A 20,278-nucleotide genomic window follows, 5' to 3' on the forward strand; every position below is an offset into this window, starting at 1 on the left:
GAAACCTAGCATTATTATGAGAGATGATTGTGAAAACTATTGGTGGCAGCATTCAGTAAGTTTTGGATTTTGTTATCGTGCGTCAGGTGGTTTTTGTGTACCATCAATGTCAATTAAAAAAGCATAAAATGGGGTCGGAAAATGAATTAACAGAGGTAATTATTCGTTAAAATGTATTACTATTGTTTTACTACGTTACAGGGATGTAATTTTAGCCAAACTCGCATCCTTTCTTGTCCCACACCGCTATTTAGCCTGCTTGATTAGGCTAGGCTTACCTGCCCTCTCTCTCTCTCTAGTAGGCCTAGTAGTAGATAGATGCTAGTTCTGGAATCGATGCGTTTGCTTGCCTGATTTATTATATTCTGGCCTAGGCCTGTATGATCTAGGCATAGAAATAGTTATGTACAGTATACTCTATTATTTAAATTATCCTTATACATAATATTGTATGCATAAAATGCATCCATATTTTTATTGCCAGTTGATTTGATGCTGGCCTTTGTTTATTGTTTTTTTTTTTATTGTCTTATTAAATTGAAAAAACATCAATTTAAAATAAAAATTTTAAAAAATAAAATGTGTTTTTTTTTAAGTCACAACTTGGAGCAGTCGAGGAGTTAAGGTCACGGTTTTTCCTGGCTTGTGAAGGTAAGTTCTTCAATTGAATTGTAATTGTTTTATCATAACTATTTCCAATGCATATTATTTTTTTATGATGACCTTTTAAAATACAGTATTTTTTTTCACCTGTTTTAACTGTAAGTTTTATTTAATTCTACCTTCCAGAAACAGTCCCAGTATACTATATGTTTCATGATCAATTATTTTAAAATTATGCCTTAATAATTAAAGAATCTTCCTTTATTATTTTCAGACACAACATTTGCTAGCGAGTTTGACGAGCGGGATTTGGAACGTTTGGGCTACGATGATTGGTGGGTGTATAATTTCTTCCTCGTGGGAAAAAGCAAGATCGATACAGCCCTGCAGAAGATCACAAATTCTTTTCGCTGGCGAAAAGAATTTGGAGTAAATGGTAATTGATTTATTTATGCAAACAATATTTGTTTTTTTGGGATAATAAATTTAGAAACATGTTGTTTTTAGAAAGAGTTTCACTTTAAAGAAGACAATTGATTTCTGAATATTGGTCATGCCTGATGTAATTGTGCAAAATATTTCCACTTTCTGTTGTCAACAGATTGATAATAACAAAGTACCAGTATATTAAATTTAAACTCTTGTTCATATTGAGGCATTTACAGAAAAAGGTAATTTTGTCAATTTTCATAATTTACGAAAAAGTAAATTCTCCCAATTCTGGCCGAGTATGTCTGTTTTTTCAAGAAATGGTGATATTCTCAAAACTTTTTTTAATGCTGAAAAAGAATATGGGAACTTTTGGACCTCAAGATAAGACTGGTTTTGTAAAGTCAACTGTATTTAAAAAAATACACATTTATTTGTTGTTCTTATACAGATATCACAGAGGAAAGTTTTTCCGCTGAAGCACATGAGAAGGGAGCCGCCTACCCACATGGTAAAGACAAAGAAGGACGAACTATATGTAAGTGTGTGTTGTATACAAAAATACAAAATCACTGATATCTTTTATCATATTATTATTTATTATAAAGCTCTGTCTACACTATCAAACTTTATGTAACTACAAAATGTGATGTGCCCATATAAGGACATGACAATGTCATATCACTACCATAGTTGGGCATATCACTACCATATTTGGGCACACTTTTTTTTGTCAGACTAGTTTGATAGCGTAGGCAGAGCTTAATAATAACAAACACTGATAAAATTTAATGTTTTCGATAGACAATGTGATTCCAAAATGAAATAATTTAAGGTTGTACGAAAAACAACCAGAACATCAAAAGTAATAGATTTACATAGACAACAAATACTTACTTTTATGTTTTTATGTTCCAATATGTTAAAGGTCAACTTCCATTCTCTATAATATCATTATTAAAAAAACCAAAGACTGTCCATAGTTATTATCTTAAGAACTCAAATTTACTTTATGTTCCTTTTGTAAGACTTAGCAAAAGCCAATTTTTTATTACAGTTCATGGACCTAAATTATGGAATAACTTAAAAGAGAATCTAAAAAAATGTGAAAATGCAAAAATATTCAGACATCAAATTAAGTTTAATTATTTGGAAAATTATCATTCATAAATATACTATTATTATTATGCCAATTTTACCTAATTTGTACACATTTTTATTTTGTATTTGTGTTTTGTTGGGTCTTTCTGAGACAGGCCTTGGCCTCTAAGTCTGATCCAAATTAATGAAATCATTATTTGTTTATATTGTTTACATTGTTTAAGTTTTCATTAATTGAATAAATGTGAAATGAATGAATGAATATTCTCAAACCTTTTTTTTTAGTGTGGTTTGATGTAAAATTGCATAATAAGAAAATCCCAGGCCAGACAGAGAAAGCTAAACGGTACTTGGTGTACTGGTTAGAGAAACTACAGCGAGAATATCCATCGGAAAAGATAACAGTGTTAGAGGATATGTCAGGAGCGGGTGTCTCTAATATGGTGAGTATGCATACTAAAATGAAAGGGAGCTTGTCAAAATTATTTTACTGCAGTAAATATATTTTGTTTACCTGTAAATATTTGTTGTTATTGTGGTGACTGGCTTATAAACTTCTACATTTAAACAACCTTAAACTCTGTTTACACTAACAAATCTTATAACAAAAAAATGTGATGTGCCCAAATATGGTAGTGATATGACATCATCATATACAGTACAGAATGTTATTGCATTTCTAGAAAGTAGTGTTTTTAAATTTTCAAACCAACAGCAAATACATAACTCCAATTCATTTAAATTCCAACATTTCATTGCATTCTGGTACCAGACCAAAGCTCTGTAAACATGATGTGCCCATATATGGACATGATGACGTCACATCACCACCATATTTGGGCACATCCCATTTGATAGTGTAGACAGAGCTTAAGAAAACATTTGGGGCAAGTTTGGGTGTTTTGTTTTAGGAGAATTTACCATAAATTATATTTTTTTTATAGGATCTGGAAGTTGTGAAGTTTAAGATTCGTTGTTTTGAGGAATATTTTCCTTTTCTAGTTGGTAAGTTTTTATTATTTACTTTTTTCCATTTCCATTCTTTATTTTCAAAAAGTTTAAAAAAAATAACAAATATGCAACCTTATTATGAAAGTGAAAGAAACTAGATACTGAAACAATGTCTTTCCTTATTACATTTGGATACAATGTATCATTGGAAATGTAATTAAAAACGCTGTATCATCGCTTCCTCCTTCCAGTTTGGATTCTAGTCAATTATGTAAATTAATATTATTGGTGTAATAACCTTGTCAACAAAATTGAACAATAAGAATAATTCATTGTTTCTGTTTTTATAGACATGTTGTTTATCTATGAAATGGCATGGATACTAAATGGTAAGTTAAATAATATTTTCCTGATTGTGCTGATAAAGAAAAACAATTAATAATACTGTATGTCCTATGATATGTTCCACCACCCCCCCCCCCCCCCGCCCATCATTACGAGGGGTGGGACTATACATGGGAATACCCTCGTGCAGGAACAAATATGATTAGTATAGCATTTCTAACTGACTAGAGAGAGGCCTAAAAGACCAAAAGTCCAAAAGTAACTATACCTGGGGATATGCCTGTTTGTGAAATCAGACATAAAGTAGGAGGTGGGTTATACCCTAAGTGGGATTATACCCTAAGTGGGATTATACCCTAAGTGGGATTATACCCTAAGTGGGATTATACCCTAAGTGGGATTATACCCTAAGTGGGATTATACCCTAAGTGGGATTATACCCTAAGTGGGATTATACCCTAAGTGGGATTATACCCTAAGTGGGTTATACCCTAAGTGGGATTATACCCTAAGTGGGATTATACCCTAAGTGGGATTATACCATAAGTGGGATTATACCCTAAGTGGGATTATACCATAAGTGGGATTATACCCTAAGTGGGATTATACCCTAAGTGGGATTATACCCTAAGTGGGTTATACCCTAAGTGGGATTATACCCTAAGTGGGATTATACCCTAAGTGGGATTATACCCTAAGTGGGATTATACCATAAGTGGGATTATACCCTAAGTGGGATTATACCCTAAGTGGGATTATACCATAAGTGGGATTATACCATAAGTGGGATTATACCCTAAGTGGGATTATACCCTAAGTGGGATTATACCCTAAGTAAGATTATACCCTAAGTGGGATTATACCCTAAGTGGGATTATACCCTAAGTGGGATTATACCCTAAGTGGGATTATACCCTAAGTGGGATTATACCCTAAGTGGGATTATACCCTAAGTGGGATTATACCCTAAGTGGGATTATACCCTAAGTGGGATTATACCCTAAGTGGGATTATACCCTAAGTGGGATTATACCCTAAGTGGGATTATACCCTAAGTGGGATTATACCCTAAGTGGGATTATACCCTAAGTGGGATTATACCCTAAGTGGGATTATACCCTAAGTGGGATTATACCCTAAGTGGGATTATACCCAAAGATATACGGAAATCAAATCAAAATGTAGATCATTTAGATCAGAAACTGGTTATTTGTCACTCACCCACGGACAGTAGTAGTTTTTAATAGACAAATATTTAAATACTTAGAAAAAACCACTTAAATGTTAGTGGTGTATACTGTTAATGTGTTGCCGTATTTATCAATCACACTTGGGCTAAGGAAACAATTTTCTTATCTAGTGAATACCAGTGAAAAAAAGTGAAATACTTACTTTCTATTTAAAGGAAAGGTGTGTTTGGTGAATGCTGCCACTGTTGACACATATTTACCAATCCCACTCGGGCTATTTACCAATCACACTTGGACTAAGGGAAAAATTCTCCTGTCTACTGAATACCACTTAAGTGAAATACTTCCTTATTGAAACCAGAGGAAATGTTTTCACTTTTAAAATTTCTTCCTATCTTTGGGGAAAAGTATGATTGTTGAATGCAACCAAATAAATAGTTTTACTTTTGTCTCCTTGCAGCAATATGGAAGATAGTTGAAAAGCTTCTGTCAGAAGAAGCCAAGAGTCATATCAAGTTTATTCGAAAGGGAGATATTAAAACATACATTGAGGCTTCCACTCTTCCAGCTCACATGGGAGGAACAGTAAGTTGACTGTAGCTAATCCATTTAATAATAATATTAATACTGTATTAATTTCTGATGACATTATGTAGTGATATTTTTTCAATTGAGTAAATAGTAATGGGAATTATTTTGCCGCTGGAATGATTTTCTTTCTGGTTTATGATTAATTTAATGATTGATTGAATTTATAAATTTGATTGAATACAGTATTACATTTGATTACTGATCAAATTGAATGAATAATACATTCATTTAATTAATTATAGATGAATTTATTGATAAAAATTGTTTAAATTTGTTTTGTATTATTGATAAATAAATCTGATTTGAAGAGCGATATAGTTATTTAATTTAATGTCTAATTTATAAGTTTAATGTTTAAGTTTATTAATAAAAGAATTTATTTATTTAAAAACTGCTATTGAAATTAAAATGTTTTGTGTTTCTTTTTAAGGACACCTTTAAATGGGAGTACAAACCAAGAAGTAAAGAATTTGATGAATTCCAGTCAATATTATACACAGAAGATTTACAAGAGTTAACTGATAGAAAAGATGATACATTAACTAATGGACAACATCCTGCAGGAACATCAACCAATGGGATGAATTCTAACAACTCGCCTTCTCATAAAAAACAATCAACTAACATTAAAAAATCAAATCTAGAATCCCCAACTGGAGATGCCAGTGTTAGAAAAGACAATTGTGAGATACAGTCTTCAACAGCCAATCGTATGCAGAATAAGCAGTCAACAGCCACTGGGGACAGTTCTAGTAGTAGATTAACTAACGCTAACAGTATTGTTGATGATAATTTTCAAGTTGCTACACCGTTAGAAAGTGACCTATTAACACGGAGAGTGAAGCAAGCAAGACCCAAAAATGGAATTATTCAGGAGAGACCAAAAAAGGTGTGTTTAAAAAGCATTTAAGTAATTATTTATATTTAAAGTTCATTTTATATGAATGTTATTTAATAGCATGTTTTTTTTTTACTAATATTTCTTCTACTTCTTTCTTAAATTAATTACCGGTAATTTTATCTTTTCTAATTATTTCTATTTCTACAATAGAGTACCTTTTTGGGACACTACTTTGTCACTTTCTTGTGAAATGAACACTGGATGTGGCCAACCCCTATTCTAGGGACACCCCTCCTAAGGGGTCATTTTGTTGTATCCCAAAGTTGTCCTCTTAAGAATGTGTACTGTAGTTACACTCACTAATTTTTAATTAATTTATCTTTTTATATATAGTACTAATGGCAGCATGTTTGTTTTTGTAATTTTCTTTATTTAAACTTTTCTTGTAGCTTGCATATTCCAACTCGTATAACTCAAAGGTCGGTTTTTAATTTCTGTTTGTCGCACGCTTTTAAATTTAGTTATTTATATTTGTATTTTCATCTTCTGTCTGCATTTTAATTTGAAATCGTTCTTAGAAAAATGATAAAAAAAAAGAATTTATTATGGTATATTAAATAGTTTTTCAATTGTATATATTATTCATACAGTCTATTGATGCAAACTATGCATCAACTAATAAATGCATTATATCAGATTTTTGAATAATGATATGAAGCAATTATTGATTTATTATTAACTTATTTCTGCATTTTAGGTTCAATTTGCCGAGAGTGAAACGGAGGAAGTTACGCGAAAAAAGCTTAATGAACAAAACAAAGGGGTACGTTTTTAATCAATTCTGTTGTGTTTGCTGTGTGCTGTACTGTACATTATTGATAGCTTTTGATGCTACTATACTCTACTGTATATTAATTGATGAAATCTTTGTCATTCATCCATACTGTATATTTGCTTTGACTATTCTAACCCAGAACACGCAGACACACTTTTGCTGACCGGTCATTCTCTTGCACAGCTCCATCCTTATGGAATACTCTTCCACCATCAATCAAGAATACCAATTCTATTGACATTTTCAAACCATTGCTGAAAACCCATCTTTCGCATAGCTGTATATGAAATGACGTAATTGCCACCTTGTTTCGAACCTTGTGGTCGTAGTGCTTTAGAGAAAATTTATTTTGGTTAAGCGCTATACAAAAGACAATTATTATTATTATTATGACTCATTATTTTTTTCTCATTTCAGTTACGGTTACTCCGGCGTTTAAAATCAAAGGATGCACACGTCGGACCCCTCATAACAATCTCGTAAGTTTATTTTATTTTTCTATGTTTTTTAAGATTCTTATATTAAAGCCATACTGGTAGTAATATTCAGTATACCAGTATTTTGAAAAATGCTGGCAGTGTAATTTCCTAGCATACTACTGTAAAAAGAAAATGATCGTAAATCAAACATCTTGCCGACCAACAACTCAAATTTAATTAAATCCTGGTTAAATTTGTTCTCTTTTTGTTTTGAATGTTTTATATACTATCCGAAATAATGCAAATGAATGAATAATTTTGTTCCTATTTTTTGTGTATATTCAGGCCTGGAGAACAACTTGAATTTTCCTTGAACCTATCAAAAAACGAAGAGCCATCTCTGGAGCTGTGTGCAAGAATATCATTACAAAATACAAGAGATCACACAGTAGCATTTAAGGTAACATTTGATATCAAATCCTATCTTCAATTTAAAAACAACAATTTTATGGTATTTACGTTCATATTTTGATATTTGATAGGTGAAAACAACCAGCCCGGACAGGTACAAAGTAAAACCAAGTGCTGGCCCTATCAAACCAAATGCTAGTGTCAACATAAATGTGTATATTAGTACAAGTAAGTTAAGAATTGTGTCTACTTACAGATATGTTTAGTTAAAAGAATTTTATGACCAACAGACAGACAGACCAGTATTATGATGTATTTTTTGTGTAATACTAAAGCTCTGTCTATATTATGTGACAAAAAAATGATTATTTCATACTGTATCACTACCATATTTAAGCATACCACTACCATATTTAGGCATACCACTACCATATTTAGGCATACCACTACCATATTTAAGCATACCACTACCATATTTAGGCACATCACACTAGTTTGATAGTGTAGACAGAGCTTAATATTTATAATTTCTCGTCACAAGTTCACAAGGAAGCAATTTCAAATGACAAGTTTCTCGTGATGTCAACTGAGCTACATGAAGTGATCAGAGTTCCTGCGGAAATGACAGAATTCTGGAAGAAAGTATCGAAAGAAAAGATCATGGAGCACAGGTGAGTGAAAGAAAAAGAATGTATTAACCAGTTCTTTAATGGTGAAAGAAAGAGTGTAGGGGAAAGAAATCGGTGGAGCAAAAACATTTGTAATGTGCACTAAAAATTTATATGTATATAGATGTAATTATTGACTGTGATAACCTATGATCACTGTCAACTTTGGTAGCGCCTTGAGCACTTCTAGTGGATATGTGGTCTTTATAAATTATTATTATTATTTCACTAACAATTTTTTCCGTGTGTATTTAAAATGTTGTGTGTTTTATCCACATTTTTTTTTAAAGGTTAACATGTGCATATGTGCCGGCAGAGGAAGAGAAAGAAAAGATACCACAGGATCCCAGTATAGCTCTTAACAAACGAATACTGCAACTCAACGAAAAGGTAACCTTATGTGAATTATAGGATTTAAAATGTGTCTGTATTGGGTGAGGAACATGCATGGTATTTCAGGTTTCATTTGATGTTTAACAAGTTTGTCTGTTTTCTCTTGTTCTATACATTTTTACCTACTGTTATACATAGAGACGCAACGCAAGGACTTAACACAACGTAAGTGATTTGACTTATTACAAGCAATATATTATTTAACAGCCGCTTGTCATTGGTCAATTCGCTTGCGCTGCATCTACGCGCTTGCATCTACGTGCTTGCAGTGTGTCTATAGTGGGAACCAAGCTTTATAAATAAATGTATAACAGTGGGTAAAAATGCAATAAATTTTCGGAAGGATAAATAAAGATAATTTGAATGTACTATTCATTTTGATAGATAACCACACTGACTGAGCTTACAACAGAACAGCATAGTGCACTGCAACAGAAATTCAACAGAATCTTAATTCTGTTAATACTGATATCATTACTGATGATGTACTTTATACTGACTGTACCAGGAAACAGCTCGGAGGCTGTCTCACATTCCTGTCCAAGTCAACACCAAGTATACACTGACACTAATAGTAATTCCTAACTATAATAAATAGCTTTAATATCATATATATGTACGTATAACCGTTTGTATTACTAATATTTTCTTTACATAAACTATTTTCAATTTTTATGTACTGTATATGTGAAGTGTTGTTTGTAAGGATATTGAATCTGGACATGATAGAGTTTTTGTTCCTACAGTCTGATGCGATAAGAAATGCTGTAGGGGCTGTGTCGTAGAGGCTAAACCCTGAGGTACACATCACTAGGTCACCACACATTACCAGGTCACCACACATCACAAGGTCACCATACTTCACCAGGTCACCACACATCACCAGGTCACCACACATCACCAGGTCACCACACATCACCAGGTCACCACACATCACCAGGTCACCACAAATCACCAGGTCACCACAAATCACCAGGTCACCACAAATCACCAGGTCACCACAAATCACCAGGTCACCACACATCACCAGGTCACCACACATCACCAGGTCACCACACTTCACCAGGTCACCACACTTCACCAGGTCACCACACATCACCAGGTCACCACAAATCACCAGGTCACCACACATCACTAGGTCACCACACATCACCAGGTCACCACACATTACCAGGTCACCACACTTCACCAGGTCACCACAAATCACCAGGTCACCACACATCACTAGGTCACCACACATCACCAGGTCACCACACATTACCAGGTCACCACACTTCAAAAGGTCACCACACATCACAAGGTCACCACACATCACCAGGTCACCACACATCACCAGGTCACCACACATTACCAGGTCACCACATTTCAAAAGGTCACCACACATCACAAGGTCACCACACATCACCAGGTCACCACACATCACCAGGTCACCACACATCACCAGGTCACCACACATCACAAGGTCACCATACTTCACCAGGTCACCACACATCACAAGGTCACCACACATCACAAGGTCACCACACTTCACCAGGTCACCACGATAATCTTAATTAAATTTGTGATGTCCTTTAGTGTATCATCATTGTGTGGATGTGTTTGATATTTAACCTCAAAGTAAAAAGCTTGTCTTTCAAAATGTAAATAATATTAAGGTCTTCTTGTCAAGTCCGGACTGTCTGTGTTCGAATCCGGTAACCGTCAACATTTTTTGCTTGAATTTTGTACTTAACCATCGCGTTTAACTATTTTTGATCAATGAATCAGATTTGTAACTATTTTATATTCGATAACGCTTTAATGTTATTACATATGCAAGCTTTTAAAAACTCAATTTTACACTCTTGAGTGCAAAAGTGCTCGGGAAAATATTTTCAGAAGGTTTCGTATTTGTATTGGACCTAACCATACAAAAATACCCAACATAAAACTGTTAGAATGTTACATTTTATATACACAATATGTTTATTTTTAAATATTATTAATATGTAAAAATGTATTCATCCTCCAATTGTTCACGATTCATATAGTAATTTATGCGAAACGTATTTTTAGTGCAATTTTATAAGACTATTTCAGCTTAGGTTTTAATTATTGTTTTGTTTTACTATATATTACTAAATATTAATATTTTGTTGTATATACGATGTGATATCGGTTTGGTTTTCAGTCTCACCGATTTTTGTACTATTCTATCAATTGAATCCATTTTGTAGTGCATTAAACAAATTATTTGAATGTTCAGTTTGATAGAGTACATGGACTAAACTACACAGCATTCATATCTACACTTTTAATAAATATTTTTATCTACATGCGTTAATTTGCCAAAGATACGCTATTTTCTGCTTATGAACTAAAGCTGAACATTTACCTTTAACCTTTATGCAATTTATAATTTAGTTTAGCGCTTTAAAGATCTTATTATTTATTTGATTACAAAAGTTGGTTTAGAATAATATACATTTAGCCTATTGGACCTTTTCTATCACATGACTCCGGAATAGTTAAGTTATGATGTAAACTCAGTTTAATATGTTTTGTTATCGATTGCACCGATAATTACATTATTATTACTTAATCTCATATAAAAGTAATAAATCATGGATTATTAATTATACACCGTATTACAGACCTATTACATTTTTACAGTTGTTTGTAAAAATAATACTTTTGTCTATCTATATTCACGAATGTTCGTATTATTAGAAACTGCTCTCTCCGCCGCCGCCAGATTTCTGCGTATTGAACCATTTCCGAATCGGACAACGCACTGTGGCACGCGCGCACATCGTTTCCGATTTGTGTTGGTACGCGCGCGTTTTACTAGTGAATGCGGGTCAAATTGTACTATGGAAACGGCAATAATAAACATTCAATTGAACAGCTGAAACGAAGAAGTTCGTTTTATACTGACCACATCTGCTATTATTAACTAGAAATCTAAGAGAAAATTAAAAAATGGATATGACAAATGGTAAGATAATTTACTTATGTAGTATTTTTATTATATAATACTGTAATTGCATTGATTATTAAATATTTATTTAGGCCTTACAACAATTCATTTACATTTCTTTGGTTATTAAGGTCCTGTGCACAAGTCCGGGACCCGTCGTAGACATGAACCGAACAACCGAGAGCGCTCTCTCGAATTACCGCCATCGTTTAGAAGACCTAAACAAGTCCCAGTAAATTCAACAAATGATTGTGATGTTGGAACAATCAGAAACTTGCTAGCAAGTGCCCGTTCTGAGATTCAACGGTTTACTGATCTGATGTCCGATTACGTCGACTTAGCCGATCGACGAGTTAAAAATATACAAGAACCACCGGCTAGTGCTTTCCCCGGAGGAACGACAGATGAAAAAATACAATATTATGAAAACAGACGTCAGAAGTGTGCACACGCATACGAAATGAGTTTGAAATCAAGAAAACGTGATGAAAATGCGAAGAATTTACAGATTTTTCCAGATGACGGTTTTAGAAAGAGATATTTTCTAAAAGAAGAAATGAGGATTGAAATGAAACTCGAAGCGGAGGAAGAATTTGCGAAGCTATGCGAATACATAGTTAAAATCAGGCAACGTAAATTTAATCGTGCTAATAGTTTAGACGATGTTCAAGAAGTAGGACATTCCCGCCAAAATGAGGAATCACAGGCGTTACTGACTAGACGACAGTTAGTTGGGAGCGAAGAGAGGAATAGAGTAATGGATCATAGTGCTGGTGATGGAGCAACGAACCAACACCAAGGAGATGTAATAGCACATGATGACCAGACCACGACACCAGCCATTGATGGTGATAACGCAACAGTAGGCAGTAATCAACACCAAGGAGATGTAATGGCACATTGTGACGAGTTCACGACACCAGCCATCGATGGTGATAACGCAACAGTAGGCATTAATCTACAGGAAAGTACTACTGCCCAACCTCGCCGCCGCCGTTGGCGAATTCGTGTGCCGTGGCTTCGACGGATCTGGCGATGGGCACGCAAGCATCGACGGCGAAACAACAGAACTATTCCAGATGCTGCAGCAGACAACCAATAGTGTTTTTTTTTAAATTTCATGATGTTTGTATTTCAAAATGTGAATTAAACAAGATTTCATAGCAAAACGAGTTTGAAGTTTTATTGTTCACACACAAGAAGCTGGAAATAATTCCAAAATCAAAAGCTTAACATTTCTGTTTAAAAAAACTCCTATAATAGCATAATATATAACATCGTGCACCCCATACAATACGAAAAGTACACTTTTTTCTCAACGTAAACAAACACACATGTCGACACAACAGTCTACTGTAATTTTGTAGCCAGTGACTCCAAAGAACCTCGGCCCTCGCAAAGTCTGGTTTCTGAAAACAATAATATGCGGGGATCGAGGTTCTGGTACATGAACATCGTATACCAATTATTTTTTCGATCCAACTCCCCACCCTTAAACTCCCTTAAACGAACGCAATACCCCTATACTAAAAAACTATCAATTATAGCAAGGAACTTGTTGATTGCACTTTTGTCCATTAATGATGAAACAATTGTTTTGTCGAAGTTGATAATGTAAGCTATTTACATTAAATTAATAGGATAGTTTTATGTTAACATTATTGCGAAAATATCATTTTAAAGAAACTAAAACAACAGTTGTTGCTGAATGCAACCGGAAAGGTGATCCTTTACAAATGAACAGACACTCTGTTCATTCCAAATTAACGAGTGTATTCCTTCTGTCCCTTTAGTATTGTCTCACACTAGGCATTATTCGTACATAAGATAGCGAATGATTTGCTTTGGTAGTGGAAGCGAACTTAACTTTGATAAGTCATTTCGGCCAAAATAGTCGCGAATAAACAACCTGGAGAGATGTTTCAAAGACCGGGGAGTATCGTTCATTGTAATCAGGTGTGATCTTAGAGGCTCTTGCAGCTTCTCTGGAATGTTGCCATTGCTGTCATAAAGACAAACAATATCTGATCCTTCAATCACAACACTCGCTGTCTCTGATATGTATGGTAAACCAATCAGAAGTGGTAGGAGGGTAAATGGGTCATCTCGACTGAAACTTAATGTCCAGACGGCTCCGTTGTTAATAAGAATCCTTAATTTTTCGCCACACATGCTATCCATGGCTTCCAAATCGTTATTGAAGAAGCTTTGCAACTTCAGCAAGACGTATTGCATCGGTGTTTCCCCACTTTCAGTCTGCGCATTTGGATTCGCTCCATATTTGATTAATAACCGGAGCATGTCGGTGTCGTCACACATGGAGCATGCTCTGTGGATTGGTTGACATTTACGATGATTACATGAATTGATGTCAGCACCGTGAATTAGAAGTAGTTTGGCGATCTCAAGGTTTCCTTGTGCCGCAACTCTGTGTAGAGGAGTGTTCAGTTGCGAATCGCTCAAGTTCGGATCCGCGCCATGTTTCAGAAGCAACTCAACAATTCCCTTTTCTTCACCGACGACTGCTAGTCGAAGAGGAGTCACACGATTCCTTGACGGAGGTATTGTGATAACATTTGGATTCGCACCGTACCGTAGTAACAGGAAGACAAATAAGATATTTCCAGTCTGTGCAGCGATATGTAGAGGCGTCATTCCATTTCGGTCGCGTACATCGGAATCGGCCCCATATTTCAACAGAACTTCGAAACAGTCTGGTAAATCCGATCGCACCTGAAAAATTTCGTGCCCAAAGTGGCGATGTTTGTAGTTAGGATTAGCGCCAAATTTTAGCAGTCGTTCAACAATGTCTGTATGTCCTTTGTATAAAGCAAGATGCAAAGCGGGGCAACTGGTCATGTCCAGCGCGTTGACGTCAGCACTGTGATCCAGAAGAACGGTGAGAGCATCACGACTGCCATATCGTGCTGCGATGTGGAGAGGTCTGAAACCACACTTGTCTGATAGCTCGATATCCGCGCCGTTTTCTATCAAGCACATCATGTAGTCCGGTTTGTTTTTATACACAGCATGGTGGATTGGCCGCAGCTGCATTGAGCTCTGAGGTTGGTTGACATCAGCTCCTTGTTTTAAAAGCTCTTGCAACCTGCTGACTGGTTGCCCGCCATTGATGACGTCTATCAACCCTTGAGATGTCAGCGGAGGATCTGCTGCGGCTTCCATGTTTGCAGTGGCAAGTAAGTACCAATTGTTTTTTCTGAAAATACATATTTTGCATGGTTAGTATCTTGGCACGTATTATTGATGATTTTGAACGCACTATTATGTTAGTAACTTTTAATTTTTTTGAACGCACTATTATGCATACATCAATTTGTGTCGTGTAATTTTTCTTGCGAAATGAAAAAATATTTACTTTGACGTCAGTAGGCCTACTAATATTTTGTAAATTACCCGTAATTACGTCATGTCGACCTACATATTTGTTTTGTTGATATTTTTATTATACAATCGTAAGCACTGGTCATCCTTATATTTAGGCTACTTTATTTTTGGTTTGGCTGTCATGAATTCTTCCGAAAGAACCAATAATTCTAAATCTTCGAGTTCTTTTTGTAGTCCAACAACAGCATAACGTTCTTTACTTTTTAAATTCATGTTTTTTCAAAGTAAGCTTGGCCCTGTTAAATTTGGTATATTAAACACTCTAATAATGTCTTGTATTTGCCTATAAATATTTATACTTTAGGCCTATATATAGAGTTATAGTGTATTTTATATTGTACGATTGCGTTACTAAAATAGGTCTTGATTATGCAATTGAACTACGTGTACTGTGTTGTTAGACACAAAAACGTCATGAGCGATTGAAACGTACGTATTGCACATGCGCTAATTTGTGGTGTCGTTTGATTGTCTCCTAATATTAATTACTTTTTTGTCTGTAGGCCTAATCATCATGACCTTTGTGGTCTTAAAATTAATTAGTATTTTATATATTTTATGACGGTAGGCCTACAACAAACATTGTTAAATCACGGAGGAAGTAAGAAGCAAAGAAGCCACAAACATATATTTTGTCCCGGTCTTCAAATTTCGTAAGAAGTAGGCCTATGTTAAATATTATAATAATTATATAAAAAATGAAACTTACCGGTTACGCGTACACGATAAGAAACAGCCTAATCACAGCGAACGCTATATTCATATGTTACACCATCAAGTATCCTCGAATTGTAATATGTCTTCACGTCATAAAGATTCTTAATTAATTTTCGCATTAACTTCTGATTCAGTCTTCTCTTTAATACTTATCAATACGTTTATAGAGCATCGTCATCATGACTTGATCATTTACGCAGTGAGCAACATTATTATTCAGAATGTACATCGCCAAATATGCAACTAAGGAAAGTTTGACACAGAGGTCAAGAATCCGTGGTATTTTTGGCGCGCTATCTCTTGATGAGTTAATCACTGTAGGCCTACAACATGATGACGTAGTGCGTGACGTGCTATATTTAGATTAACCGTCTTAATAGATACACCATGTCTCTTACGTAGACAGTGTTTAAAGACGAATTCTGAGAATGTGCGTACATTAATTGATATGCGTCAACTCGCTATAAATATTGTTATATTATGTAAAACTCGTGACTGGATCACATTACCTGAAACGCTTCTGTAACTTATTCACAACTAGGTGGCGCCCTTGATTACTCTTTTTTTTTTTTTTTTTTTTTTTTTTATTCAATCAAAACCAACAGCGATAAATACCGCCACTAACAGGTTTGAAACATAAAACAATACAACATCAAAAACGGTTAACAATAAAATACAGATAAAATATATATATATATATATAAAACATAGATTGGCATGCCATAAACAATTTCAATTAAAACAGGTTATGCAGGCTGTTCAAGAAGTGAACACATCATCGTCCTCTTAAAATAACCAAGTCTATCATTAAAAATATCGATATGATTGCTATTTAGATTATTAAATGTATAAGGTAGTCTATGAAAAAGTCCCCTCTTAGTACAGTCGACACGGCTAAAAGGAATATGCAATAAATGTCTATTTCGTGTACGACCAGGAACATTTAAACTAAATAGTGAAATTAATGAACAGTCATATTTAGAATTTAAAATATTATATAAAAAAACCATATCAGATATCGTTCGACGATTGCTGACAGAATCAATGGAAAAGGCAAAATTAACACAGTTATAAGACAGGAATCGAACAAACTTCCGTTGAACAGTGTCGATTCGACGGGCCTGACATGGAGAAATTGAATTGAAAATTGCGGAACAATATTCAAGGTGAGGACGTATAATAGATTTGTATAAAGATAAAAGTGCCCTGCCGTCGTTCATAAACCTACAATTTCTCCATATTAAGCCCATCATTCTATTAGCTTTTGACAACACATGATTAATATGTGAACAAAAATTTAATTTACTATCAATAAAAATACCTAAATCTTTCCATACATAAACCATCTCAAGATCATGTCCACTCAGATTATAATTGAAGAGCACAGGCCTTTTTTTAAGTGTTATAGATAAATATTTGCATTTATTAGCATTAAGTTTTATCCCCCACTTCTCCGTCCATTCCACGAGACCATCCAGATCCTCCTGAAGTGAAAAAGCATCCTGTGGAGTGGTAATCACTTTAAACAATTTCAGATCGTCAGCAAATAAAAGAGACTCGGAATGATTAAATTTTAAAGGAAGATCGTTGATAAATAAATTAAACAAAAGCGGGCCCAGGATCGAGCCCTGCGGAACGCCCGATAACACAGGGAGCCAATCAGATGTCTCTCCCCCAATGACAACACGCTGTTGTCTATTAGTTAAATAGCTTTTAAACCAACTTAACAGTGAACCGGATAAACCAAATTTTGAAAGTTTAAAAATAAGCAAATCATGGGAAACGGAATCAAAAGCCTTAGAGAAATCAGTGTAAATCACATCGCACTGCTTCTTGCTGTTAATTGCATCGTATGATGTAGCAAGAAGCAGTGCGAGGTTGGTTTGACATGATCTCCCAGAGACAAAACCATGCTGCCTAGGACTTAAAGCATTAGCAACATGTGATGACAAACCATCATGCACAATGCGCTCAAAAATCTTAGACATAGTAGGCAATAACGAAATAGGACGATAGTTACAGATTAGTTTTTTGGGACCACTCTTGTGAATTGGGACAATATTAGCGTGTTTCCAAGATGAAGGAAAAACCCCAGAATTAATAGATAGCTGAAACAATTTGCAAAGCGGATAAGAGAGTGAGGAGGAGGCACCCTTTAAGACAACGTTACTAATCTGATCAATGCCAGTAGCTTTATTGATATCAATGTTACTAAGTGCCTTTTCCACAGAATGCTGATTCACAGACAGAGAACTTAAGTTATCCACCGCATAGTCAGGAAGACCTGGATAGTCCCGGGGAACGTCCGGAGAAGGCTCACTGAAAAAAGAATGAAAATAAGAATTAAATGTGGTAGCTTTATCATAATTAGACTGGAATGAAATGTTATCGTGACTCATGACAGAAGGAAGATTATTTGACTTGTATTTAGTTTTCATCCAGCTCCAGAATCTTTTACTGTTAGTGACAATTTGCTTAGCCAAAGAGTCCAAGTAATCTTTGTACTTTTTATTGCACATTTTTTTAAAAGACGCGCGAGCAAATTTGAAATTACTTTGGGCTAACCGATTATTATTTTTTTTCAGATATCTATAATACTTTTCTTTGAGTTGAAGCGCACTTCTCAACTCATTGTCAAACCACGGAGGAAGCTTTCTGCGCTTTCTAATTTTAGGCACTGTGTCATTGACGGCAGCATTTAACAAATTATAAAACATATCCAAAGCTTCATTTAAATCACCTTCAAAATCAATTAAGACACTCCATGGAACACAGTTAAGAGTATTACATAGATTATTGACATCAAGTGCTTTAAAATTGTAAATTATACTTTTACGATTCAAATTATCATTACTACAATTAACATCAAAATTTAAACGGAAATCAATTCTCAAAGATGAGTGGTCAGATAAAAAAATATCGTTAGCAGTATAGACTTTGTCGGAAATGTTTTTACTACAAATAACAAGATCAAGCATTTTATCCATTCTTGTACAGTACGTATTGCATTGAAATAGGCCACAGCTAGAAAGCAATACATCAAGTAAGTGTTCTCCCATGGACTGAGCTGGAGCAGAATAAGGGTTGCTACTCCAATTAATTTCGGGCAGGTTGAAATCTCCTAGAATGAGGAATTCACTGTTTTTGTAGTAGAGCATAGCGATTTCCACAGACGAAGTAAAACGACGGAGGACATCGGGTGTAGCGTTTGGTGGTCTATAGAATAATCCAACAAGTAGGCTAATACGCCGCTTTAGCTGAATCTCTATCCACATGAACTCCGTTGAATCACTTTCTAGGCGTTCCACTCGGTTACAGGTAAATTTGTTATTCACTAGCATCAGGATACCACCACCGCGTTTATCAGTATCTCTATCGCGTCGAAATAAAGTGTAATTAGAAACGGAAAGTTCAGAATCGAGCACGTTGCAGTTTAACCATGTTTCCGTAAGTGCGACAATATCCAAATTGCTCTGAATTAGGTGTGCATTCAGATCTGAGTTGTATACGTCCATTTTATTCTTCAGGCTACGTACGTTTTGATAGTATACCTTAACTGAAGATGTCTGAGTATTACCTGGACCTGGATTCGATTCAACATCGCCACTTAAAAGAATACAGAATGTAACAGTGGAATTAGAATAGAGCAAACGTGGTGCACTGTAGATCTTCCTTGACGGTCTGCTGCTACGTTGGAATGCAACAACACTCGTAGTCGTACTGCTTTGACCGCATAGATACAAATTCCAACATTTACATACAACGATGCTAGGAATGTTGCAGCTTACCGGCTCAGAGTATCCATCGACTGGCCTTAGCCATTGATTTCTGGATGAAAATCCCATATTAAAACTTGAAAAATAGAGGCCAAGAAATAAGTTCAAAATAAGTAGCGGCACACGTAGCCCGGTCGAACACATCATGTAGACTAGTCTACAGTATGCCTACGTTGACTGGCCTAGTATCCACACAATGGGTAGCCTAGCGGAGCTCGATATGAACACGTCCGCTCACAACGAGAACTGTTGAGATATAATAATAAATGTCATTTTATTATGTACCCGACATACTGTGTTTTTACTACACTATATATTTTATATCATGGTAGATGCTTTTCATGAATTTATTATTATTTTTTTTATTTCTTTGCATTTATTACATTTTATTGTTTGCCAATATACAACCAGCAAACACTGGATGAGAACTTATATTTATGAAATTATATGGTTTTTTATTGATTATTTGTGTTTGTTTTTTATTTAGTTAATAATATAGGTAACTTTAATATATATTTTTTTATTTTTACCTGTAAATGTAAAGTTTAAATGAAAGTGTGTTGCTCTCACGAAATGTTCAGATAACAATTGATCCCGGCACACAACGTTACGGGCTTAAAATATCATGATAAACAATACTTGTT

At 34.8% G+C, this 20,278-nt stretch overlaps 4 protein-coding genes across 5 annotated transcripts; 2 read left to right on the forward strand and 2 right to left on the reverse strand.

The window, feature by feature from the left end:
- Nucleotides 1–10: 10 nt before the first annotated feature.
- LOC140050223 (motile sperm domain-containing protein 2-like) lies at nt 11–9,941 on the forward strand. 2 transcript variants are annotated; one of them, XM_072095324.1, is made up of 17 exons: nt 11–155; nt 597–651; nt 878–1,039; nt 1,484–1,570; nt 2,419–2,576; nt 3,078–3,138; nt 3,435–3,473; nt 5,080–5,204; nt 5,641–6,099; nt 6,809–6,874; nt 7,304–7,365; nt 7,651–7,765; nt 7,848–7,944; nt 8,258–8,387; nt 8,675–8,774; nt 9,162–9,591; nt 9,898–9,941. In XM_072095324.1, the coding sequence occupies exons 1-16, from the start codon at nt 129–131 to the stop codon at nt 9,360–9,362; spliced, it is 1,944 nt and encodes a 647-aa protein (XP_071951425.1). In that variant the 5' UTR covers nt 11–128; the 3' UTR covers nt 9,363–9,591; nt 9,898–9,941. The 2 variants fall into 2 exon arrangements, with proteins under 2 accessions (XP_071951425.1, XP_071951424.1); XM_072095323.1 differs by lacking the exon at nt 9,898–9,941 and adding an exon at nt 9,646–9,716.
- LOC140049890 (uncharacterized) lies at nt 9,576–11,968 on the forward strand (the record flags this gene model as incomplete). Its single annotated transcript, XM_072094843.1, has 2 exons — nt 9,576–11,754; nt 11,868–11,968. A coding segment is annotated over one exon (759 nt), but the record flags the coding sequence as incomplete, so codon positions are not given.
- An 884-nt stretch (nt 11,969–12,852) lies between these two features.
- Nucleotides 12,853–16,089, reverse strand: LOC140050225 (dynein axonemal heavy chain 12-like). Its single transcript, XM_072095325.1, has 2 exons — nt 15,851–16,089; nt 12,853–14,953 (listed from the first exon to the last, which is right to left on the reverse strand). Exon 2 carries the CDS (start codon nt 14,917–14,919, stop codon nt 13,549–13,551), a length of 1,371 nt encoding a protein of 456 aa, XP_071951426.1. The 5' UTR covers nt 14,920–14,953; nt 15,851–16,089; the 3' UTR covers nt 12,853–13,548.
- A 1,200-nt stretch (nt 16,090–17,289) lies between these two features.
- On the reverse strand, nt 17,290–19,703 carry LOC140049892 (uncharacterized). Its single transcript, XM_072094844.1, has 3 exons — nt 18,457–19,703; nt 17,582–18,177; nt 17,290–17,360 (listed from the first exon to the last, which is right to left on the reverse strand). Exons 1-3 carry the CDS (start codon nt 19,701–19,703, stop codon nt 17,290–17,292), a joined length of 1,914 nt encoding a protein of 637 aa, XP_071950945.1.
- Between the last annotated feature and the right edge of the window lie 575 nt (nt 19,704–20,278).

This window comes from Antedon mediterranea, chromosome 5 (assembly GCF_964355755.1).
Source record: "Antedon mediterranea chromosome 5, ecAntMedi1.1, whole genome shotgun sequence".
NCBI classification, from domain to species: Eukaryota; Metazoa; Echinodermata; class Crinoidea; order Comatulida; family Antedonidae; genus Antedon; species Antedon mediterranea.

Bases quoted from the DNA above. Each gene is read 5' to 3' on its own strand.
- LOC140050223 (XM_072095324.1), top strand. From the start codon at position 129: ATGGGGTCGGAAAATGAATTAACAGAG. The intron at 2,577-3,077 runs GTGAGTATGCAT...TTTTTTTTATAG, and splicing joins GAGCGGGTGTCTCTAATATG to GATCTGGAAGTTGTGAAGTT. The intron at 3,474-5,079 runs GTAAGTTAAATA...GTCTCCTTGCAG, and splicing joins AATGGCATGGATACTAAATG to CAATATGGAAGATAGTTGAA.
- LOC140050225 (XM_072095325.1), bottom strand. From the start codon at position 14,919: ATGGAAGCCGCAGCAGATCCTCCGCTGACATCTCAAGGGTTGATAGAC.
- LOC140049892 (XM_072094844.1), bottom strand. From the start codon at position 19,703: ATGGGATTTTCATCCAGAAATCAATGGCTAAGGCCAGTCGATGGATAC. The intron at 18,178-18,456 runs GTATTATAGATA...TTCTTTTTTCAG, and splicing joins GCGCTTCAACTCAAAGAAAA to TGAGCCTTCTCCGGACGTTC. The intron at 17,361-17,581 runs GTTGGTTTAAAA...ACCACTCCACAG, and splicing joins TTTATCCGGTTCACTGTTAA to GATGCTTTTTCACTTCAGGA.